Genomic DNA, 26,720 nt, shown 5'->3' with positions numbered 1-26,720 from the left:
AAAAATTTAGTGTTAATTAAATTTACTTTTCAGTAATATTTTATTTTGCTGAGGTAGTATGTCCCAAAGCTAGGAAGAGTAAAATTTTCCAGTCAAAGGTATTTACACTTACTTGTTAGTAGGAATCTCCCACCCAAATGAACTGGCACTTCTCTGTGGCGGATGAAGCTGTGATGCTGCTGCTCAGCTCATTTATCCCACTTTGGTCGACACTTGTGGCTCAGTCAGGCTAATGGCAGCTTATAGTAGCTCTGGGCTCTGACATTAAAAATGTTTGGGCCCATTGACTTGTCAGAAGACAAAGTAATAAAGGGTTGTCTTCACTGAAAGCCAGAGGAAATCACTTTGGAGAACTGTTCTGCACACAGCAAAATTTTTGCTTCAGATTTTTGCCTTGTTTTTCACTGAGTTTCAATAAATTTAGACTGTTACTTTATGTTGTTTGAGTTTGTTTCAGCTGTTGGCACTAGCTTAAAAGTTCATAACACATTTTCTTTAAACTTGCTTGTGCATTTTCCTGACTTTAAATCTTGTTCGTGTTAGTTTTTTAGAAAGTATTAAATGAAAAAAGTGTTTTCCCCCATGATTTTCATCAAAGAATAACCGTACGATTGAGAGCAGAGCTATGATTTGGCTCATATGCACAAGGAGTAAACATGTAAAGTGTTTTCGAAGTGGCCCAGCAGCAGATCTGACAGCCTGAAGAACTCATCTCGACAGTTTTCATCTTGTTAGGCTCAAATGAATACAGCATCTGATTAAACACAGAACACACAGAAATGTTTGAGAAATCTTAGTCCCCTTCAACAAAATATGGTCTACCAACTTCTGAATGTTTTACACTTTACCAGGATGTATTTTGACACTTTGAAGCCTTCCTTGAAAAATGTATACCGAGGTACTTGAAGAGTGTTGGTCACTGTCCTTGTTAATTATTTGTTTTATGGACTAGGAGAAGGCTTACTGTCGGAGGCTCTTTAGGAATTAGAGAAGCCAGGCCCTTTTAAAATGCCATTCATTGTATAAACATCCAGATTGAGAATTTTCTTGCATCTACCACTCTCCCAGTGAGGTTTTCAATACAGAGGGTATAGGAAGCACAAACAAACCAGTTAAAATACCAAATTTTTGGCATGTAAAAAAACTAAAAAAAACATGTTCGGGGACAATAATTAAAAAAGCTTTATTTACCTTATTTCATGAGTGTGCAAACCCTTAAAATAATACTTTGTTGAAGCACCTGTTGATTTATCTTGAGCTTTTAACCTCTTTGGTAGCGTTCTATCTATATGCAATCTCTTGTCCACAGCCTGCACCAGAAGAACCCACAGATTTTCTGCCAAATTTAGTTGCGGACTGTGATTGGACCACTTTAAAAGTATATTTCCTCCAGGTAAGGCCATCCATTTGAAGATTTAGACTCATGATTGGACTCTCAGTGGTGCTGCAAATGAAATCCCTCTTCATCTTTGGCTTTCTTAAGTCAACTGAAGGTTTTGGGGTAAAACCCACAGGTATTTAGAAGGTTAATGATCTCATCCATGTTAACAAAAAACCCCAGTTTGATCTGAAGAAGACTAAAACCCACAGCATGATTCTGCAATCACCATGTCATGCAGTCCTTGTGGTGATTTTTTTGTGATGCTCATAGTAGTGCCAAACATTGAAATTGAGGCAAAAGGTCAAAATTTGGTTCTTTCAAATTAACACATTCATACAGAGGATTTTTTGGCACACATAAAAACACCACATATCACTGCAGCTCCTTCATTGTAGTTGTCTGTCTTTGGGCACCATCCTTGACAATTTTGTTTTTTATTAATTTTTGAGAAACCTCCAGTTTATTTAATGTTCCTGGATCCCAAATTTTGCCTAAGCATCAATTCCTATCTTCACTATGTCATGATAGATATATCTAATACTGTGAACATTTTTCTGTAGCTGTCTTTCTGACCTATACCTTTGAAGAATATGATTAGTTTGAGGCAAACTGGCTGCAGCTAATTTATGCAAATGAGAAAATGTCAGAAAAATCCTACTCAGAGAGCTGAACTTTATTTTAGGTTAGAGGAAGGCAGGTTTTCACCCAGGAAGACTGAATGCTCAGATTGACTCAAAAGGTGCTTCAACAGCATATACATTTTGTTGTCTGTACACTTATGTAACCAAGTCACCGCAGCTTGCTTATTTTTACATTTTTCACTCCAACAAATGTTTGTTTTTCAGTTGAATTACGATGGGGGTGTCTCCTGTCTGGCTCATGAATGATTTTGTGTCCCTTTTTGAGAAGTTAGAAGATATGTGATAAGATGAGATGATATTTCTGCTCCTCTGCTTTGGTTTTTATGACCTTTGATGTGCTGGATAAGTGGGCGATGGATGGACACATTCTTGTAGATGGTTTAGCACAGCCTAACACACATAAATCTATAGATGTAAACTGTAAAGTTAAACCTGCTTACTCATGAACACATATTTTCTTTGGGGAGGAATGCAACTATTTCCCAAGACTGAACTCCTGGCAGATCTGAAGGAAATACAGTTGCACACACATAGGCTCATCGTAGATCCATCATCAAAGCCTTCGTGTTGACAGGCTTATGTATTCAACAGCAACATCCTCAATCTCTATATTTATCCCTCTGCTGCTTCCTTCCTTTTGTCTCGCTCACATTTTGCCAGTTTTTATTTTCTGTTTACACCCACATTAATCATTGATTTAGCCACAGGCAGTTGCTGGATGGTTGCATGTCTGTCTACAGTGCTGGGCTTGTGGCTTCTTGAATAAAAAACACTCAATGGGTTTGTTTGCACAGGAAGACCAACAGGTACAGAAATTAGAGCTTGATGTTATGTTGTCCTTGCAGGAAAATGTTTATCTGCAGCCACCATGGTCCAAATCAATATAAGATGAAACATGATGGCAAACTCACACAGTTTTGTCAGACAGTGCCATGCAAAAGTATTCACACCCTTAAACTTTTTCAGATTTTGTTGCAAACTTCAAAGCACAGGCAGATCAAATCAGGACCATTTACTTAGAACATCGTTATGCTGGATTTTGAAGGACGTTTGCCCTATTTAACCCCCAGACATTTAGTTTTAGTTTTCTCCTGATTATTTCATTGAGAGAGACCACTGTATGAGTCTGCTGTGGGATTTGAAGAAGAAATTTTAAATCAGTGGTTCCACTATTTTGAAAATAGTCTACCAGTGTCGACAGGCTCAGGTCTGTCCATGCATGTAAGTTCACCCTGAAAGCATACAACAAAATGCTCAAAGAATACTCCAAAAACTTAAATGTCATAATGGGACTTACAGCAGTCTCTTGAAATTAAAGTACATGCATGTAAAATCAGAAAGTGATGGGAAATGCAAGGAGAAAACCTTTGCTCTCTAAAAGGGCCAGATTAGTTTAGTTTTGCCACAGAGAATGTGGACTAAGACCAGGACTTCTGGAATAATGCTTTTGGACAGAGGAGTCTGAACGTTTATTGTTACCAGAACAGAGGAAATGTTTGGCACTAACCAAACACAGTATTTCCGGAAAAGAAACCCCTCCTAACTATGAATCACAGAACTTGAAGTGTCATGGTTAAGGGATGCTTTGCTGCAGCAGAAACTGGCCAGCTCACAATCTCAGAATCCACCATGAATTCTGCAGTGTGTTTATGTATGATAAAGCAGAAACAGAACTGGATCCAAAGCAGACATGTAAATCCAACAAGGACAATCAGTAAGTGGAAACTCCTGGATAAAGAAACATTTCAGATTTTAAGATCCAGTGAGGCTGAAACTTTGACAACGTGCTGCACATGAAAGAGACCCCTCGAACATCTCACAGATGAAAGTGAGGAGTGGGGCAAACTTTACTCAGACCAATTTCAAAGACTGGTAGATGGCAACAAGCAGTGTTCTTGCTGAAGTTTCTTTAGCCAAGGGGCTAAAAAAGACTAGCATTAGGTGGTAATGTGTCTTAACTGTTTCCTCATTTAGATGTTCACTAAAACAAGGTTAATATTTGTTGTATAAGTGCAAATAATTTGCTTTCTTTTTTTAGAGACAGAAAATAAATAAAAATCATTATGTGAATATCTGAATATTTAATGTTTTGACGTGTACTGAAATTAAATCATAAAAATGTGCACCCTGTTCACAAATGCGGTGACTTCTGAAGGAAGCTGGTTGCACTGGATTTCATATAAAGAAAAGGAAGGGATGAATGATGAATACAAATGAACATCACTCTTTTAAGTTTTTTGTTAAATAACAATAAAACTAAACATGTACCCTTCCATTTCACAATCATGCACTTCTTTGTATTGGTCTATCACATAAAATCCCGTGAAAAACAAGATTGTTTGTGGGTGTAATGTGACTGAATGTGAGAAATAGAAGGGGTTTGAATACTTCTGCCTAGGACAGATTTATAAGTTGGTTTCACTGACAGCCATGTCACCATGTGTGTGTTTGTGTGTGAATCATTCTAGCTGGATATCACACCATAATTGGATGATACTATGACCTCTGATTGGATCTTTGTAGGCAGGTAGTAGCTGACAGAAAGCTGCAATTATATTTGTGTATGGATGTCAGCACCTCTTCCAACGGTATTACGACAAAGTAAATTGGTTTCTTTTTTGTGTTTTCCAGCAGATGCTTTGACTATTTCATTAACACTCCTCTGTCCTTCCCCCTATCCCCCCTTATCTTCTGTTAAATGGCCGTTCAGTCGGGAAATTAGCTTTGCAGTCATTGTCCACACACACTGCGTCTGTGTCTGAGATCATTGTACTGGGCAGTGCTGATATTCTCCTGCTGTGGCTGTTGCTATGGCTTTTAAAATTACAGAAGAACATCTCACCACCACAACCTTATGCTATCATGTTGGTGATTGCTAGTGTAGTGGGTGGAAGTGTGCAAGACATTAACTGTGGATCTGAACTCTTTTGATTTTCTCTTCTGACCCAGTCCACACAACAGAGCATTGCTATGCCAATGCAACTGGTTCAGCTTCACTCTTACTCTTAGCTTTATACAATATTTTCTAAAAACATCAGGTTTCACTAAGTTACTTAATACTATATTATCATTTCAAATTCCTCCAATATCAAGGAAAATAAATAGTTACACATGTTAGAAAGTGTAAATTGAAAAAAAACAAAACAATCTGTATGTTCCTTATCAAGGTCCGGGGTTCTCAAATTTTACGTGTAAAAATCCAAGTTTGATTTTTAGATCATGTCAAAGGGCCTTGAATAAGTATGGATAAAAAAAGGTTTTGTGTTCCTGGTTGTTTTCCTTCTTTCATTTTCTAAAGGAGATAAATCAGCATGCTTACTTAAATATAGTGTATTTTACATTGATTTATATTTAAATGATGTACTTTACATATGATTTACCACTAACTATTTATTTTAACATATTATTCATTGGTATTGCATGCTCATTAAAAGGGGGCTATTTCCCTTCTTTTTTTCTACTCTAGACAATTTTAAACTCAGTTCTTGAACTGGGTTTCTTAACAATAACAGAAAAAAGCAATTAGACAGCCCAATGGATGCTTTCAACTGAGCCTTAATTCACATACAAGAATAAACAAAACAAAACAAAAAAACTTAAAGTGGAACAAGACACTAACATCAAGCAACTACAACTAAAACTTGCAAATCTCCAGACAAAGTTAAAAGGCACTGTTTACCTTTGGTGAGCTTCCTGAACCTATTAGGGTCCTATTAACTTTTTTTTTTTTTTTTCTCCAAATTCCATTTTATTTTAAATAAAATATTTTTTTTTTGTCCGTTTTGATTTTTCTGAATTCTTTGTTTTTCTAAGTAACCTTTGTAAAGTTTAAAAATGATCTAATTGCAGTATATGATCAATACATAAAATGTCAACTTTGTTTGGTTTCACTTTGGTTATATCCTACTGAATGTGAGAAGAAATTAAAACTAGAAATTTTAACCTCTAGTTTTGTGGAGGTTTTTACAAAATGTACCAAAGCTAGTGACTTTATTGTGTGCTTAGTTAAACAGTTTTTTCCTCTCCGACTTAAATATCATGCCATCGCCTCGTTCAGGCACTTGTTATGCCTCATCCCGTGATTTTTATGGAATTTATGAGTGCTGCTCAGAACATTAAATGCAATAAAATCAAACTACATACTACTTCAAACTACCTTAGTCCTTAAAATTAACATTAAAAGAATACAGTAATTTTGTTAAAATGTATCTTGAAATAAATTTAAAAAATAACCAAACATCAAAATATAAACACATATAACCTCAAGCGTCACCTGAGTTAAAAGCTACAGGGTAAAAGGGAGTGAATTTAGAATTACATGAACCATTTTCCACAGATAATTGATTATGAGATGCTAAAGTCTGTTATTTACACCTTTAGACCTTCTAAACAAAATTACATCAGTTTTATTTCTAAGAGTAATAAAATTAAGATTGGTTTGTGATTATGACAATGCAATAAATTTGCCAGTCATTTGCTGTTATTAATATTAATAAATAGATCTGAATATCATATCAATATTTATATCATAATATAGACCTGCAGCTGAATAACATTCAACTGTGTGGACATTAAACCAACCTTTCTGAATTGAATTCTCAGTTTAAAGCCACAGAAAGCAGGCAAGCATATTTTTATCTTTATTGGTAAATATATTTGAATAGCATTAACAAAGTAAAAATGGAACCAAAAGGCTGCAGGTAAAAAGAAAACAGCATGGGACCCAACATCAAGCCTTTTCTCTATTTTTGTTTACCAAATCTCCATGCATTACCAGTTAAGAAGCACAGAATACAAGCATTTAATATTAATGCCAAATTAGCCATGTTCCTTCTTCCACCACTGTTGGAGAATTTGTTAAATGAGCTGGAAAAGGTTAGGTTAGTGTTGTTAGATACATTTTCCATACGTAGCTGCAAATTCTTTTGTGTTTAGATTTATTCAGCTGTTTTAGTAAACAAATATCAGAGTTAGAGATAGCTGTATAGACATTGGTCATTTTAACACAAAATAACAGGGAACAACCAAACAAATCTTTGCTTTGTCTCTGTACCTGCCTCTTGCTCCAAGGTCACTCGTCCCATGCAGCTGTGAACGAGGAGAAGCACGGTAACCATGACAACTACTCAACAGGCCCCACACCAGACTGCTCGCCCCCCTCCCCTGACACGGCCCTGAAGAACATCGAGAGAGTTATCCGCCCACAGGTGGATGTGCACTCACACACTTATGTATCCTAACATCCACCCACGAGTAACTTATACTCTCACACACCCACACAGACAGACAATGATTAGCAGGTTTCTATATATTTGTCTTTAAATTTTTCTGTCTGCATGTAAAGTCTGCAATTTTACATTTGTGCATAGTGAACATAAATCATAGGCTGAAAATGAAAACCAACCAAATGTTAAATACGCTTGTCAGATATTTTTCAAAAGTAAATGGTAGGCTTGATTAAAAACAAAAATACAAACAAAAACTGTTTCAATTACAACTTACTTTGCAACATCTGCTATTAGGAATTAACATCTGACTGTTTAACTGGGCTCAGCTTTTCGGGTGTGAATGATACAAGCATGCAGAACATCATCTGAGAAAAGTAAGTACAATGGGCTATGACTCTGTACATGCAAATGCACTCAGGTTACAGACAAACCCATTTAACTGCATACCTGATTAGCAGCTATAATAATGTTAGGGACATACTTGAATGAGTCCCAGGAATTGACTTTTTCTTGGGAAAGTGCCTTAAAGACAAGATGTGATGTGAACTGGATCAAAATAAACTGACATTGAACTCAAGCAATACATAGCATATCTGCAATCTAAGAAGAAGGTAGTGATAGCAGTTGTCAGTTTGAATCATAAGGTGAGGATTTGTGGTCAGTAAGGAGGAGGAAGTAAAGCCAAATGTTGTCTTAGTGCAGTAGTTTGGAGACCTAACTGACCGTCACCCTACCAAGGTTTAAAAAGCACACTGAAGTGAGCCCTATCGGTCTTGCCAAGATTTTTAGAAGGATTGTAATTGGAAAAAAAAACTAAACTAAAAACTAACTTTTACTCCAGTTTTGACCAGCATTCTTAGCCATGCAATTGTTTTGTAAAACATAGAATTATTGAAAGAAAGCAGCTGAAAGTCACACTTTTCTACAGGTAGTAAAACCATGTTTTACTCTTGAGGATTTAATTGTGTTTGATAATAATAGCTGTTGAAACTATATTCTGAAGTCACAGTAGGTCATGTTTTTAATATTTCAGTAAATAATTATTTTTTTTTACATCTGTTTTAAAATGCATAGAACAAATTGTGAAATTCAAGTTGTGTAATGTTTTATATTGTCATGATTTTTACGATTTCTTGCACTAAAATTTTATAAAACCCACCCTTTACCATTGCAGTTTGTAGTTTAATTTATAAAATGAATATCCATTGAGTATAGCATAAAAATATATGGAGTTTAAAGTGATGCAGAGGGAAAAGTGGAGAGAGATAATATAGAAAGCCTCATGGTCTTTAGCTGATTTGGCAACACAAGAAATGAGTTGGACCAAAGTGTGAAGCTAAACAAAATACATAATGTATTGAAGGGGATATTTCATGCTTTTAAATTCTTCCTTTTCATATTTAAATCATTCAGATGTGGTCTGTATAAAGTGGCACTGCAATGCTTTGGTTTGAATTTGTCATTATTGTAGCTCCTCAGGCATTCGTTTACTCATATTTTAAGATTCCTTTTTGACGGTCTCGTTTTGCTGCGGTCTCTTTAAATGCAAACGAGGCTCTTCACACCCTGCCCCCCTCCAGGCTGCAGAGCCATACTAGATTCCATTACTTTACTTGCCCTCGATAAATATCAACAAATGTCTGAAAAACAAGAAGTATATACAAAATCATTACACCAACAATGTGCTACGTTTACTAATGCATGAGAACAACAGCACTAAAACTAATATTGTAGGTGTAAGCTATCAAATCCAACAAACAACAGGGATGGTAATTAACAGGCTTTTGCTGAGCTGAAATAATCTAAATCAGGTGTGTTAAAGCAGGGAAATGTCAGGACCTCGCGAGGTTTGACTTTGAACACCCCTGCCCTAGTAGGCTACTTGAAAAGAGACAAGTTAAGGATTTCACAGTAGTAGCAAAAGCTGTAATCCCATTACTAATGTTATTGACAATATTTTTACTCAAACTACATGTAAGATACCTTTTAAAATGTTAATGCTACCACAGATTGAATGAACACAACTTTTAAACAAGACCCCAACATAGTTAACGAGTTCGCTAACGCTAGCATCAAGAACATCACTGAATGCATTTGGATCATGTGTTTCCCAAGGCAAAAAGGGCAACCAAACAGATTGCAAAACTGTTTGTTTAATGTTGTTATTTAAAACACACAATAAGGTGATATCCTTATGGAGCTAAAAGCGAGCAAACAGCGCTTACATTAGCAGGAGGCAACAAGGCTGTGCTATCAAAACAACAGCCAGTAAGTTATATCAACACCTCAACAATCAAGCTTGCTGTGATTTTACCGTTATCTGCAGCTTACCTCTTTGCTCTGTCCATCACCTACTTAGACAGGAGCAACTGACCCCTCAGTCTTTCTGCTAATCCTCCTTCATACTGGCTGAGGTTGCTGAAACACTCCTCCCTGAAGTGCTCCGCGCAAATGAAGAGGACTGCCCCCACTGATGTCGGCACATTTCCATGAAAAATAAAATTTAACCAGGCACTCCGAAGAGGTTCTGATCCTGGGGGACAGTGTAATGACTGGTGTGGGTTAATACACCCGACAACAGAACATTTCGATTTTTTGGCTTGCCGCTTCAGGATCCTTTAACTTGAACTACAAGAATATTGCAACAAAAACAAATGGCAGATTCGCTGGATTGGTTAGCTGGAAGTCCATGACCATCTTTAAAACTTGCACAGAAAATACTGTGACATAATAGAGAACGAAACTTAATAGGAAGTGGAAAAATCTAAACAGACTGACCAAATATGACCCAAAAAGCATCTAAATATATCATAGCAGGATCTGGAGTGACTAAATTCATATTTTCTAGACTTTCAGAGACTTCAAAAATTTGTTTAAGAGCTAAAAAAGTGTATTTTGCATGATATGTCCCCTTTAAAACAAATTAATAGTTTTCTAGTCAAGCATATATATTAGGTTACTGCTTTAAAAGACTTGTGCAACTGCAGAGTAGATTGATGAGCTGTTTCCGAACATGAATGTCTCATTTCAAACTCAGCAATTTAAATGCAACAAGTCAGCCTCATTAGTGACTCGAGCTAAATTTATTCCTCTCACTTCTGGCTCTGAGTAGATAGTATCAGATACTGAGGAGCTTTGCGGATGTTTCACACCTTGATAATTGAAGGCAGTTGTTTTCTCACGGAGCGGATGATGTGACATAACACTAACTTCTAACTCAACTCCCTGTTCACTGCAGGGAGTCATAATTAGAATCTTTAACAAAGGAGCTTGGTAAACAGTGCCTATTGTTGGTAAGTTACAAAGTTGTAGCATTTTTCGACAGTGCCTCACTTGAGCAATTTTGATGGTGCTGAGCTAAATTGCCCCAAAAGCCGCAATTTGCTTATTGTATCATTTTCATAAAAGTAGAACATCACTAGATGACAGATTTGTTTTACTGTCTTTAAAAATCAGCAGTTTTTGTGTTAATGTAACATCTCTAAATGCTCTTTGGTCGCTCCTTCTTCCTTAAAATCAAAACACAGCATGCTGGAGAGTTTTCTGGATGCATAATGTGGATGTGAACTACTTATGAGACTTATGGGAAAAATTATACTTCATGGTAAATGGTCTCCACTTCTATAGCGCCGAAAATCAGTCATCCACCCATTCATACACACATTCACACACCAACAGTGGTAGACTACACTATAGCCACAGCTGCCCTGGGGCAGACTGACAGAGTTGATGCTGCTATACAATCGCCACCACAGGGCCCTCTGACCACCATCAGCAGGCAAGGCGGGGGAGCGAACCCACCAGTTACAGGACCACCTGAGCCACCATCACCTCATTGATTGGCTGTATAGTCATTTAAGACATCTCTTAGGTGGAATTACAAATCCTTCAAGAAGGATTTTTAGGTTTGGGAGGTAATAATGAAATGAAGAAGCTCTTTAAAATGAACATCTTCCATATATCCCCTCATCTTGAATAGGTCCTTAAAATTTCCAGATTAAACTACTTAGATTAAACTTTCTTTTTGTCCTCTTTTTATTCTTCCACCTTGACCTAACTATGGCATGTTAACGTTTGCAGTGATCCCAAGCCATGCCCAGCAGGCCTTTGTTTGGCTTGAACAAAGGTGTGCATAATCAAGAAGCACAAGAGTTCAGTTTTATAGCTCATAATTAATGCTCATGAATTCATTTTATCTGGTTTTAGTGCTCCTGCTGGGAGCTCACACATTCAGTACACACAGCTCACAAGCCAAGATAAGAAAACAAGAGCTGCTGTATTTATTTGGATGCATAGAATGTCTCGCTGTAGGGCAGGCTCTATATCTTTAAATTTTAAATATTAATTGGGTGCTGTCAGACTCCCAGAGGGGGATTAAGTATGAATTTCATGGCATTTTCTGAACAGGATGAACTTGTATGAAAATTTGATTTTATTGTTTCCACATAATTAGTTTAGGAAGGTATATTTGTTCAGATCTAGACAGAACCTCAAATTAATGCTTAGAAATTGGAATAAAATACACTCATAAAGCAGGATATAACAGTTTGTTCTCCCTCCTTCGGTATAAGTCTCATTATGGGCTGTTGCAGTTTAGTATTTTAAGAACAAAATCCTGCTTTAACATTTAAAAAGAGGGAACACTAGCCACCGACTTGAAAAGCAAACATGATCACACAGACTATGTTGCTGGGGTCTAAATTCTTCATGTTTTGCTCATTTGTATGTCTTTATTCTTTGCTTCCTGTCCAAACTGTCAGCTGAACACGTTAGATCTCCAAAAGCTCATATTCTGAGCCTGACTGAATGTGAAACGCTGAGTTGAAAGGCGCAGAAAGAGTGGAAGGCCTTAGATGACTGCACAACATCATGGGGTTATCAGCGTCATGCCCACTGGCTCTGTGTCCTACTTTGCTGCTTGTGTGAATCATTTGAAAGTAAAAACCCCTTCTTGGTCATGAGGCAGTTTTTGGAGCACATGATGGAACTCGCGTCTGAGCAAATAGAGTAGGAAGCTGCTCTCTGAGGAGATCTCATGGTCTAATAAGATACTGCAATCAATCTACATATTTAATGTGGCTTTAATGTGTGAAAAGATTGACATTCAGTAAGTGGCAACATTAAGTTTTTTCCAGTTGTGTTTGCCTAACAATCAAAATTTAAAACTTTTATTATTGAATATGTGTAAAAAAAACATTTGGAAGTTGTGTAAGTCTGGTTGGATGAAAAAAGTAGAGTAAAAGTAATTGTTGATAAAGTACAATATAATATATCTATTCATACATTGTCCTCTACTTATTCTAGATCAGGTATTGGGAGTAACAGGTCCAGAATAGACACCAAGACATCCTTCACAGCAACACTGTCCAGGTCATTCCAGGGATTCCTAAGCTGTTCCCAGCTCAGAAGGACTATATTGTCCCTCCAGCATGTACTGGATCTGCCCCAGAGTCTCCTCTTAGCAGGTCTGGCATCTCATCAGGTTGCCACCTGCATGCCCACCTTTGGAGGCTTCCTTGGTAGGTGCACTCAGAAGATACCCCTGGCAGATTCAGATCTCACTGGAGGGACCTAAAATCCCTTTTGGCCTGGGAACTCCTTGAGGAAGCCCTGGAATAAAGTGGAGAGTGCTGCTTGGAGGACAGATGTCTGGTTTCCTCTCCTGGACTTGCTAACTTCATAATCCAATTTGATAAAAAATAATTCCACCAGGGAATGCGTGATGGCAGGATTGAGGAGATCCTCGAAGTACTCTTTCCACCGCCCAATAATGTCCCCAGTCGAGGTCAGCAACTCCCCACCCCCACTGTAAACAGTGTTGGCGAAGCACTGCTTCCCCCTCCTGAGGCGCCGGACGGTTTGCCAGAATCGCTTCGGGGCCAACCGGTAGTCCTTCTCCATGGCCTCACCGAACTCCTCCCAGGTCCAAGTTTTTGCCTCTGCCACCGCCCGGGCCGCGGCACGCTTTGCCCCACGGTACCCGTCAGCCGCCTCAGGAGTCCCACAAGCCAGCCACAGCCGATAGGACTCCTTCTTCAGCTTGACAGCGTCCCTTACTGCCGGTGTCCACCACCGGGTTCGGGGATTGCCGCAGCGACAGGCACCGTAGACCTTACGGCCGCAGCTACGGGCAGCAGCATCGACAATAGATGCGGAGAACATGGTCCACTCGGACTCTATGTCTCCAACATCCCTCGGAATCTGGTCAAAGCTCTCCCGGAGGTGAGAGTTGAATACATCCCTGGCCAAGGGGTCCGCCAGGCGTTCCCAGCAGACCCTCACTATGCGCTTGGGTCTGCCAAGTCTGTCCGGCTTTCACCTCCTCCAGCGGATCCAACTCACCACCAGGTGGTGATCAGTGGACAGCTCAGCCCCTCTCTTTACCTGAGTGTCCAAAACATGCGGCCGAAGGTCTGATGATACGACAACAAAGTCAATCATTGACCTCCTGCCTAGGGTATCCTGGTGCCAAGTGCATTGATGGACACCCTTATGTTTGAACATGGTGTTCATTATGGGCGTGCCTTTAATAAAGAAGAGTATTTATCCTTGCGTGAAGAATTACACAGTGGTCTACAGTGCACACTTTAAAAGGAAGTGTCTACATAAGCATTTCCCCCTAAGAGCAGACCTAGAGGCTGTGTGATTGAGTGGATAACCCCCTGTGATGCATGAATACAGAGATGCACGTAACTCCAGTGGAGCGGAGATAAGGCAGAACAGCTAGAGGCCGATCCTGAGAGGCAAAGGTATAAGGATAAGGTATTTGTGCAGAGGTTGAGAGGCTATACAGAAACTGAACACTCCATGTAACAAAGGGGTCACATACATTTTTACGTTTACCTGACTTCATCTTCCTTCCACTTTGCTTCCTATTTTTAAGTCTTTTTCAAAAACACATCTTTTCTCAATAGCATTTGACCAGTTGTGAGTTTACATGCTCTTCTATTATATATCTTGTATTTTATATGTTTATTGTCTGTTTGATGTCTTGCTTTATCTTTTATTTATTTACTTTAGTAGGTATAGCACCTTGGTGCCGTAAAACTGGCTATTTTTAAATCTTCTTTATAAATAAATTCTATTTGGATTTGGATTAATCATATACTCGTTATTAACTTCATTAGTAAAAATGGGTCTACACTGAAAACTGTACATACCAATTTGGTGACTTCTCGTTGATTATATTAAAAAAAGTACTATTATGCCCTACTTTACCTGAGCTGCTCCTAGACATAATATCCCAATAAAATCCATAGAATTAAGTTTGTGGTTGTAACAGTTCAAACAGTCTAAATACTTTTGCAAGGTGCGGTGTTAATAATCTCTTGATTATTCTTTAAACTGTAAACTTGTTTAAGTCTTGACATATTTTAGAATTTCAGGATATGAAAGAGTTTGTTTAATATCCCAGTTTTAAAATCATATAGTGATATTCGTTCACTCAACCTGGTATTACTTTCCATGTGAGTGTAAGGAGACCGTTGTGTGTGTGTGTGTGTATCTGTGTGTGTACAATTTAAATATATCTGTTTTCCAGCCTTTACCACCCATGAGGAGAGACCTGGGTCGTACACAGCTAATTGAACAGAGTAAAGCCAATGCTGAAAGCTCTCCAGCGGGAGTTAAACTTCTGAGCTGTTTTCTGGCATTCCCCACCCGTATTAAAGGATTTGTATGTAGCATTTTGATGATTTTAACAAATCAGGGAGGCTCATACACATCATTAGTTTTGAGCTGAGAGATTTGGTAGCCTCAGCTGGCCTCTGTGCAGCATTTTAAAATTATTGCTGCCAAAAATGTGGAGGGAAAACAGCTTTAATGTTTTGTAGGAGATTAGTAGCAAAAGGCCAAATACTACTTGATGAAACCAGGCTGCATTAAGGTATTCTGAGAAGATGAGGAATCACTTTATTAGAATAAAGTGTATTCAAAGTGGATTAGCAGTGTAATTATTTTTGCTGTGAAAATAATGGCAATGCAAGGTTACATGTTTCAAGGTTACAAAGTAACTTTCGTAGTTTTTTAAATGAACGGGTATTACATGCCTCTTTTCCATTCATGGTTCCATCAATTCACAGCCCCACTCTGCAGTGAACAGCAGTCGGTCAACGTCCCCAACGAGACCTGCTGCCTAGCAGCTACCAAAAGAGCCAGTACTGGGCCGGAAAAGCCAGTGACAGAAACTGTCTCAAAACGGGCTGAGTGCAGAGCAGCTCCACTCAGCTCCTCTCCAGTAGAGCCCATGAAAAAGTGACTAAAGGTCAAGTGTTTCCTCACCCACAATGGTCTTCTGAAGGTTGAGGGTTTGTTCTTATGTGTATAGTAATGCAAAAAACAACTTGATTTCTACAGAATGCAGCCAAAAAGACTCAGTATCTGCGACTTGACCCCTAAATGTTGTTGCCAGCAGTCATAATGTTACTGTAGTATATGAATAACTTCAGTTTGGGTAATTGGAGCCTAGTTTTAACCAGTGTTTCTTAGTAGTTGTTAATCAGAATGGGGGTGGGCTGGGTAGAAGCAACACACTTTATGAACTACACGAACTGTGCTTTTCTATTTAACCCACTTGAGAAATCTCCATGCATTACTTAAGGTTAAAAATAAGCACATAAAACATGCAGATGGCTGAAACATTGCCTGTATTTGAATATATAATATTGGTACTAAGTGCTTTTCCATGATTGAATAAGGACAACATTCTAATGATATTTGGCAATATTTCTACTTTTTACTGCATTTGGTAAAAATTGGGAAAACGTTTTGATTAGTTATGATGTGAGAATATAGCAAGTGAGTACAATTCATTGAGGGGATACAGTTCCTGCCATGTCAGTTAACAAACCAAAATGAAACTTAATAAATATGCTTAAAGACAAGAAAATGTGGTTCAAAAAGTGTGGTCACATCTTTTTTATGGATATATTAGGACACAGATTAAGAATGTAGACAGAAAAACAACAAGATCCCGAAAACAAGACATAATGATCCATGCTCATCCTAATTACTGTTAATAAAATCACAAGGGAAGTTGCCCTGTCAACTAAAAATATCAATTATCATAACCATAAAAATAATTACCTTTCAGTTGCCTGCTCTATTTATCTTACCACTGGCATCAAAGGGGACGTAATTGAAAATGCAATGATTTAAATAAAAAGTGTCTTTTAGGGCTGCAAAATAAATCATGTCCCTGCTGTGATTTAATTTTTTTGTATTTTCTAAAATGTCTGAACCACTAATCAGCCTAATGTTATGCTAATTACATTCTTCATACGTCAGCCACAATTGCTTTGCCACAGCCACAACCTTTTTCCTCAAGATGTTTAAGCCAGTGTTGATTTTATGGTGTTTTTTAGCACCTAGACACATTAGAAAGATGTTAAACAGCATGTTTTCCCCCCACCGGATGCAGTTACAGCTGAGGGAGAAGGTTCCTCCTGAACCTCAGTCAGCCATGGAGGACCTGCCCACACTGTGTGTCTGTGTGTGTGCTGTCAGTGTGTGTACTTCTGTGTCTAAGCTCATTAATCCCCTTCCAAAAGGCCATAACATGTTCATTAGCCTGCAGCCCGTTTGCATTGTTAATTCCAGGCTTCATCCAGAGCTTCAATGTGTTTTCTGGTGTATGTGTGTATACATGTGTAGCAGAAGAGTTTAATAAGCTTTGAATCCGGAATGAAGATGTAGAGGCCAAGTACACAGACAAGGCTGTTAAGTACTGTAATAAAGAAAAGTTGAAGTTGCAATTCAACTCGTTAAACATCTCAGAGGAAAACAAAAACACCACTTGGCTGAACTTTAAAATGGCACAATACAGCAGCTCAGTCACATGGTTGGATGACGGTTTGATAAATTGTTTGCCTTTTGTTGTTCAGCCTACGGCAAAGTAAACACCACAAATGACATAGCAGCAAGTAGATTAATATCAGAGTAAATTAATAAGCAATCGGTGTTTATTGCATATTTCTTTTCCAATACCTCCTAATTTGATTAAGATCACTAATCCTTTATATGAAAATCTTGGACATGAATAAAACGTAATCTTGTTCACTGTCTTGCAAAATTACCTGTACTCCTTCAGTTTCACATTTTAACCACAAACCTCCATTAATTGTTTTGTTTTTTATGTAATATAACTGTGAAGTTACTCTTGTGCTGTGGTGGCAGCATCATGGTGTGGGGAGGCTGTTCTTCATCGATACAAAGAAACTGATAAAGAGATTGTGTGACCAACAGAAAATATATTTATTTACCCCCTAAATCTAGACTTTAACTATGCTTTGATCCAATCTGCCTCCGTGTAGCTCTGGCTGTATGTTTAGGGTTGTTGTGCTGCTGGAAGGTGAACTTTCTTAGTTTCTTTCAGCCTCTAGCATGTTTTTCTTCCAGTACTGCCTTGCATTTAGGATCATAGTTAAATGCAGGACATTTAGCTATGTAGCTATCTCAACTAAGCTTCCCTGCACCTGTTTAAGAAAAGCATACCCACAGCATGATGCTGCCCCCACCATGATTCCCCCCTGGCGATGGTGCATTTAGGTTGATATTTAGTTTTGCATGTAGAGAAAAAAAACTTTTCAACGTTGATCTCCACTGAATTGAGCTCCTTCTTAGATGTCTCGTGTGTTGTGGTAAACTTCAGTCATGATCTACTTCTCCTACGTTGTAGCTGAATATATAAAATACATCAAAATTTGTGGTTGTAACATGACAAAGTGTGACGTAGCTCAAGGGGCGGAAGTATGTTTGAAAGGCACTGTATCTGCATTTCTTTTGTAATATGAGCAAAGTCCAATAGAAAGATTAATAGAATACAGTCCTGTTTTTGACATCAGGCTTGTGTATCCTCCCTCTCTGTTCCCATTCAAGGTGATTCCCCATTTGCCTCATATATCATTGTCATTATTCCTGATGGTTCTCTGCATTGTTGGGATCTTGGCTAGTTGATGCATTGGACCTTTAAACATCCCTGGTCTCTTGTTGGTTGCTGATGCTGAAGTGATATTCTCTGAAAAGGACAGAGAGCTGTAAAATAAAAAAGGAGAGTTTATTGCAGTGCCTTGTACTGGAACATAAAGCTATCTTTGATTTGTCTCTATGCTCCTTGTATATAGAGCATGTATTACATTTTAAATGCCTTTGTAAATGTTCTATTAGATTGAGATCTGGTCTGTTTGTGGGCCATGCCATTGAATTTATCTGCCTGTTTAAACTGACTGCTCTCTTATTGACGCCATATTTCCTGTTGAGGAGTCCAGGCCTGTTTGCGTAGGTAGACTTGTGCTTGCATTTGTTTTAGAAAAGCATATCACATCCTTGAATTGACCTGAAAATGGTGCCATTATTACGAATGATGTTTCACAAAGCCAGAATATTCAGCTGTTGAAAGAAATAGACTTGTGTAACATCTGGGATCTGTGTATTGCCTTTCGCAAGTAAACGTTGTCTTAATTTTACAGCTAATTAAACTGTGTAAGGGTAGTTAAAAGCAAATGCAAGTATATGTTTATAGCTACTATAATTCAGCGCAAAGAGTCAAATTCAACATCCAGCTATTGATAGATTTTAATATAAACCTGTCAATTAAAGAAAAGAATAAGACGTTTCTGTCACTATTTTAACCTACATTTTTCATTTTTTCTTTTACCTAAACACTATAGTTAGAGGAAATATAGAAATCTTGGGTAGAAAAAAATGTAATAATAAACTGAATTTGAATGTATTGTTTGAAAACTAGGATCAGTTGGAATGTATGTACTTGACTTGGAATCTGTATGATTTGAGTGAACTGAATTTGTAAAGTGCCTTGGGACAACATGTGTAAATTGGCACTGTATAAAATGTTTGGGCTCGGCTCATTTAGCCATAACAAAAACATTGGGAGACACAGATGCAACCAATGAAGCTCTTTATTGAGCCAAAACAATACAGTAATAATCGATCAGTGTGTGATCACTGTATGTCTGCAGTTTAAATCAGGTAGAGCAAGCAGGATGGATCAGAAACCCCACCCCATCACACATGGAAGGGCATCTCTTTTTATAGGCAGGAGGCGTTGGGCCCTAGTGGATCCAGTGGGCTAACACTTAAAAGCACTTCGTAAAAAAAAAGGACAGATGTTAAGGACTATAGTAAGGACAGATCCCCACATGTATAAAGAGAAGTGACTGTGACACCCGCATCCACAAAGCGCGGGTTCCGCCTGGGAATGCTGAGCAAAACAATACCCAAGTGAAAACATTTGTTTTTCTTATTTCTTCCTTATGTACAAATATATATAATATATACATTACAGACCATATGCACAGCAAAGGTCTAGCAGTTCACAGTCTAGCCAGCTCAGCATAATCTAATCGCCAATTACCCAACCCCAGAAACTGGTGTCTCTGTAAAACGTTTAGGAGGGAGGACAGTGGCAGAAAGAGAAATCAAAAGACTCTTGAACAAGAACTCAGAATAACAATTTTAGACTATAGTGCAGGTGTGTAGGAAAGCACATCAACAACAACACTATTCTTTCCTTTGGCATACTGTATGTCTAAAGAATACGACTGCAGAAAAATTGACCAGCAGGTCAAATGCTGGTTTAGACATTTTAAAGTCGTCATAAACATGAGTGGGTTGTGGTCTGTGTGCACAATGACAGGAGCCCCACTACCAAGATACACTTCTAAATGTTGCAAAGTCAAAATTAAGGTGAGCGTTTTCTTCTCATTGACGGAATAGCTTAATTTGTGTTTGTTAAACTTTGGGGAAGTAACAAACTGCCCTGCAAATGCCCAGGCCATCCAGCTGGGTCAGTGCTGCACCCGTGTCCACATGGCTGGCATCCACATAGAGCTGGAAGGAATAGTTGAGTTGCGGCCAAGCCAGGACAGGAGCTAAGCAAAGGAGCTATTTCACTTGTCAAACGCCTGTTGACAGAGAGGAGACCATTCATATTTAGCATCTTTGGACAACAAACTTTTCTCTGGTCAATGAAACCAAAATCGAACTGTTTGGCCACAATGCAAAATGATATGTTTGGCATAAAAGCAACACAGCTCACCACCCTGAACACACCATCCCCACTGTCAAACATGGTGGTGGCAGCATCATGGTTTGGGCCTGCTTTTCATCAGCAGGGACAGGGAAGATGGTCAATATTGATGGGAAGATGGATGGGGCCAAATACAGGACCATTCTGGAAGAAAACCTGTTGGAGTCCGAAAGAGACCTGAGACTGGGACGGAGATTTATCTTCCAACAAGACAATGATCCAAAACATAAAGCCAAATCTACAATGGAATGGTTCACAAATAAACGTACCCGGGTGTTGGAATGGCCAAGTCAAAGTCCAGACCTGAATCCAATCGAGAATCTGTGGAAAGAGCTGAAGACTGCTGTTCATGAATGACTCCATCCAACCTCACTGAGGTTGAGCTGTTTTGCTAGGAAGAATGGGCAAGAATTTCAGTCTCTCGATGTGCAAAACTGATAGAGACATACCCCAAGCGACTTGCAGCTGTAATTGCAGCAAAGGGTGGCGCTAGAAAGTATTAACACAAGGGGGCAGAATAATATTGCACGCCCCACTTTTCAGTTTTTTGTTTGTTAATCAAGTTTGACACATCCAATAAATTTCATTCCACTTCACGATTGTGTCCCACTTATTGTTGATTCTTCACAAAAAATTAGAATGTTATATCTTTATGTTTGAAGCCTGAAATGTGGTAAGAGGTTGAAAAGTTCAAGGGGGCCGAGTACTTTCGCAAGGCACTGTAGGTTGTCCAACATGTATTTTACCTCTGCATCAAGATATTTGTGCTTTTCACTATTTAAAAGCTTCATTTATTGGGTTTGGCTTGTTCAACACTGGTGTCGTGTTCTAACAAATTTGTACGACTAGGTGTATCTAAAAATAAGCAGGGAAAACTGTGAATTAACTCTATTTGTTTAAGACAAGGTTCAGGCAGGTGTGATAACAAAACATCCAACTTATGCAAGTTGAGGCGGTCGTGCATAACGCCGCTGTCCGTGGTGCTAGTTTCATCTCCAGTATTGAATCCTAAATCAACAGCCTTAGCTGCACAGGCTGCATGAACCTGGTCAGGAAAAGACTGTACACTAGACTCACAAATGTAGTAAGGTTTTAACAAATTTGCATGAAACGGTCTTTTCAGCCTACGCTCAGGTGTAGAAATAAGGTGGTTCTGATCAGAGGTTTGTTTTGTGTACTGTGTAAAATGAAATCTTGCCTGAAATGGAGATGTGATTATAGGACTCAAAGACCTGATCCCCTGGCAAAAATGAATGTTCCTTAGCACCACTGTCAAATTCTTGGCTAGGAGAAAGTTTTTTATTTTACCAACTTCCACACTGAATACAGCCTACGTCTAAAGCCATTCATATAATCAAGTTCTTAGGAGGCTGTGACTCCTTCCAGTCGTCTACCACAGCTGTTAAAGGACGTTTAAAGGTGTGCAGGAACACAAATTCATTCAGAATAAAAACCCTGCTCTTTTGAGTGACGAGCAGCCAATATTAACCATGGCAACTCTTTCCCCCAGTTCGAGCGGCACCCTGTTACTGACAACAGGTCAGCAGCGCCTTTTGGGTTACAGTGTAGTGGTGTAAACCTGAACTTTAACAACAGTCTTCCAAGGGCCACAATGTGACAATAATTACAAACTTTGTCACAAGATCCAGAAGTTTAGTCTCCCTATTACTCACATCACTTGGGCGGCTAAAAGACTTATTCGTCCATTATTTGAACCCCTGCTTGTTGCAAAGTAGGACTTGTTTGTCAAAACATAGTCATCTGCAAACGCCGCAGCTGCAGTGTCAGCCTTTTGCTCACAAATGTATGTAGCTACTGTGTCAGGAGTTCCTAAGCTGGTCCACAAAAATGAGCTCACACAGCTGTTCAAACGTCTTAACACCAGAAGCTGCGCACCAGCGAGTAAAATGCGTTTTCAAATCTCTTGTGCTCACTAAATGACTTTACCCAGGGGTCTTCCCACAAGGTCTAAACCTTTACCGATAAGCCCCTGGCACCAGCTCGTATGTTTTTAGAACAGCCTCCTTCACTTTGCCATAAACCCAGGTATCAGAATCGGATAAAGCAGAAAAAAGCCTTTTGGGCTTGGCCCACAAGCACACATCGCAATAACGAGCTGAATCTGACAAGTCACACCCCTTGGCACACTCAAAAAGTGAGTGTGGATCATACTCACTAAATTTAGGTAACAAATGTAGTTTGCCAATTACATCTAATGACACCTCACCATCAAACGAAGGAGCAGGAGAGTGCGCTGTACCACTTCGTTAAGCCAAATCTAACTTTGTACACTCATTCTCCAACTTGGTTTGCTCTGTCTCGAGTTGTGCTTTTACTTTAAAATCGTCATGTTACAAGTGCAGTGATAACAACTCTATGTTGCTCAAATGATAAGCCAGGCAGCAATGTAATAGATGTAGTTGCACTAGGTTCAGCAAATGGTTGCTTTCAAACTTTTTCCTCCAAACAAATTTGCAATGAAAAGAGCCTTTTTTCCTTAGAACTATATCCATAAATCTCAACACCATAGTGCGAACCTATTTCTAATAATTGCTCTTTGGTACAATCATTCAAAAACGTCTCTGAGGGACAGTCAGTAAATTCAGAGACAGACGTCATACTTGCCTCTAACAAATAAACACCACATCAATGTAAGATGAAGCACTGGCTGAAGGGTGCATATAAAAAGGTGGTCCACAGTGGCCCCACTAAGTTACTGTACCTACCTATCCCAAAACTTACCTATCAACAAGTTGACCCCTTGAGTTTGTGCTTTGGCGGCGGGATGTTATGCACATAAAACCAGGGGACATGTATGATGATCTATCTTGAAGACCCCACGGAACTGCTCTCGAGATAACTGTACAAGTACAGTGAACTAATAAAGCTGTTTATTGAGCCAAAACATAACAATAATTAACAATCAGTGTTTGTTTTCAGTATATATGTCGAGCTGATGTAGGTGCATGTAGAGGTGTGTCATGGTCATGGATGAACTATATCAGGTGTTGAACATTCTAAAATCAAATTAGTAAGTTTGTGGCCCGCTGGTGTGGCTGCAGCGTGGACCAGGTGTAACAAGCAGGGCGGAGCAGGAACCCCACCCCACACACATGGAAGCACAGCTCTTTTTATAGGCAAGAGGCGCTGGGCCCTAGCGGATCCTGCGGGCTGACACTTCAGGTGCACCTCGTAAAAAACAAATAAAGAACAATATACCATAAGAGACAATATTAAAGCTGGATCCCCACATATTTAAAAAGAAGGAACCCTCACATAAATAAACAGAATCGAAAACTGAATTGAATAAACTGTCTTCTTAATCTTTTTATCTGTTCTCTATTAATTCCTCAAGCGTCTACCTTTTTTATCTATATTGCACTTCTCTCGTTTCTTTCCTACTGATAATGTCCGTCAGGTTTCAATATCTTCTTTTCAGATTCTCCTATTTTCAACACTGTCTGGTTCAGCCACTTTGCTGACTGTTCCTTTGCTTTGGGTTTAATTTCCAGTCCATTTAACAGTTCTTTTTCAAAGGAATGGTTCTTGGAGAAGAGCATCCTCTCCTCCTCCTGGCTCTGTTTCCTTTTATCCCTTGAGTTCCTTTGCCTTCAGTCACAAAGAAGACACTGAAGGTCTTGTGAAGGTTGCTGCATTTCCGTCTTTGAATGTTTCAGAATTTAATTTTACCTTCTTCGTTTACCATATTGATTCACGACACACATGCTGGCAGGGTTTTAACTGCATGAGCTGCTTTTAAGGCACAGCATCTCGTTCTTAAGAGCCGCAAATACCTCATTATGTAAGACGTGTTTGCCAGATGCCAAATATTATTTGTCTTCATCTTTACTGTTGCTTCCTCTGATGTAAATTAGATTTGGGCTGCTAGGGCTCTTTCTCTTTCTTGCTTTCAGTCATTTCATCTCTATTGTTCTTCATCTTGCCTCATAACTTTGATAAATTACAAATATTAAGATTCTCAAACTTTTTATATTGTACACAATTTGTGTGCATGAAAGATCTCCTACATTGCATTTCTTTGATTTGTCTTTCACAAGGACCAGCCACATGAAGAAATTATCATTTATTAACCTTATACCACAGATTTCTTTGAGCTGGTCCATTGCTTTGCTGTTGTTTGATGCCAGAAATATCTTTTGATACCCAGTAGTAATATTATTTAAAGTTCAGAATTTAATCTGCTACAATATTCATATGTGGCTGTTTACTACAAAAATAGGCTGGTTAAATAGTTTTCAAAGAACTGCTAAACCACGGCAATGAAATCCTTTCCCACTGCCAGTGGCATGTTGCGCCTCATTGCTTTGAGAACTACAACATACCCACAGAACTGGAGGTATATCCAGAGCAGTAACCTCCAAGAAGAGAAACCCGTAAGCTATGACAACATGAAGGATTACATTATGCTGTTTCCTGCAGACTCTGTTGGACCAAAGTTTTTTTTGGGATTTTGAGAGAATTAGGCCGCCTTATTATCTGTGACTGGATTGTATAAGGCAGCTGACAATACTTGACTGAAAATGAACTGCTTTTTGTCTTGCAGATGAGTAAAATAGATTAAATTCATCTTGTCGTCAGCACAGGGTCAATAATCTAAATACAGGCTCCATTAATTATAATTTAGTTAAATGTTCCTTAGCAAGTTGCACTTGATTCACATTCCTTTTTGTAGTCATTAACAAGCGTATGGCAAAGTTATGCTTGGTTATTTGACAACTCTTTTTAGAAGAATTGATATAGTTCATTGGTTGTTTAATAATTAGTTATTTTGTTTGCTGCTATTAACCATCGAAAACTAGGACTGATGAAAATTTGAGTTGTCTATGCTTTCATCATCTGATCCAAACTCCTCCCCTCAGAATAGGGGAAATGTGTTAGGATTTTCCAGCACAACCCAGGAGACACTAACACAGAAACCTGCCTTGAACTGGAAACTGCAGAAATGGCAGTTACTGCCATCTTTTTTTTTTTTTTTTTTTTATCGTTTCCTGTCCGGCAGACTAGCTCAGAATTGTTGTCTGAGTGCCAAGAAGTTGCCCAACAGATTTACTTTCACAAGAGGAGCATCACAGCTAATGCTTTAAAGCTCTGCTTGATATTTATAAAATAAACTTTATTATAAACTTCTTTGAGAATATTTCAATTGTTACGGACACGGAGACTGAAATGAAAAGGAAAACAGAAGCTTGAAAAAGAGAGAGATGGGGCAAAAGGGAAAAAGGGGAGAAAAGGAGGAAAGAGTGGAGGAGAGAAAGAAGGGTGAAGAGAATACAAGATTACACCCTGCTTGCTTATACACCTGCAGCAGTTTTTTTTTATTTATTTTTTTAACAAAAGAGTACATGGTACTTATGAATGTAAAATGTACTTAGTGAGAGGTGCAGCCCAATATAGAACATCTGTGTATCTGTCAACACCTGAAGCTTAACACCTGTGAGTATGAGTGTGGACGCGCTTTTGTATACAAGGTTTCTCCACAAAAATATGCAATACCGAGTGTGAGGACCCAGAGACCTGCCCCATGGTCCCTGGACGGCACTGAGGAGATCCGAGCCACAGATATCCAAAGGCCCCCCAAAGCACAGGAACCCCAGGAGAACCACTGCCGGGACTACCGCAACCCCCCCAGAGAAGAGCAGTGGAGAGTCCCAGGAGAACCACCCAGCAGCGACAATGCAGAAGCCCCAGGGAGCCGCAGCGACGAGCCCACAGGCCCCGCCGGCGGCCGTCCACGCCCGAGCAGATCCAGCCATGGACCCAGAGGTCCAAGACCCCGGGACACACCACCCCCCAAGCAGAGGCCCGACAGAGCCCAGGGGGCCAGGCCCCGGAAACTGCTGTCACTGCCATTTTAACACCATCAAGGCTAAGAGGATAACAACTAGAAAGAGCCAGCTGCTGCCAAATCCACACCTTAACCTTGAGTTATATTTGCAGCTGCATAAAAGGCAAATGAGAAAAGTTTTATAGTCCAACAAGACTTGTTATAATGAGAAGTTTAGAGGTGATTTGGAGCAATGACAGGCTTTCAAACCAGCTGTGAAGCATGGCAGTGGCAGCATCATGCTTTGGTGGTTTTCCATCTCTTCAACTTCGCTTCAAATTAACTTGCTGATTGAAACTTTTACACGATTGGATATTCCAACAGGACAGTGATTTCAAACACACATTTAAACTTGTTTCGGAATAAAGCAGACCGTCATTGGCTTGTGGCTCAAAGACTTGACCTCAACGGTTTTGAAAAAGTATTGACCATGCTTAAGAGTCAGATCTGTGCCATGAAAACCACCACTTTAGATAAACTCTAATGTTTCTGACAAGAACCGTGTTGAAATATGTGTTGTAATATATTTAGAAAAGCCAGACTGATATCAGAAAATTGATGATGGCTACCAAAAGCATGT

General features: G+C 39.0%; 1 protein-coding gene across 10 annotated transcripts in view; it reads left to right on the top strand.

Moving 5' to 3' along the window:
* Window positions 1-26,720, top strand: part of anks1b (ankyrin repeat and sterile alpha motif domain containing 1B) — a 304,218-nt gene that overhangs the window by 159,366 nt on the left and 118,132 nt on the right. For all 10 annotated transcript variants that reach the window (XM_047389441.1, XM_047389442.1, XM_047389440.1 and 7 more), the window contains one exon: window positions 7,093-7,229. In XM_047389441.1, the coding sequence (XP_047245397.1) occupies window positions 7,093-7,229 (137 nt within the window). The remainder of the gene's footprint in view (window positions 1-7,092; window positions 7,230-26,720) is intronic.

Source organism: Girardinichthys multiradiatus, chromosome 17, assembly GCF_021462225.1.
Source record: "Girardinichthys multiradiatus isolate DD_20200921_A chromosome 17, DD_fGirMul_XY1, whole genome shotgun sequence".
Taxonomy (NCBI): Eukaryota; Metazoa; Chordata; class Actinopteri; order Cyprinodontiformes; family Goodeidae; genus Girardinichthys; species Girardinichthys multiradiatus.
Note: the sequence above shows the minus strand (reverse complement) of the source record. Positions and strands in the feature narration are given on the sequence as shown.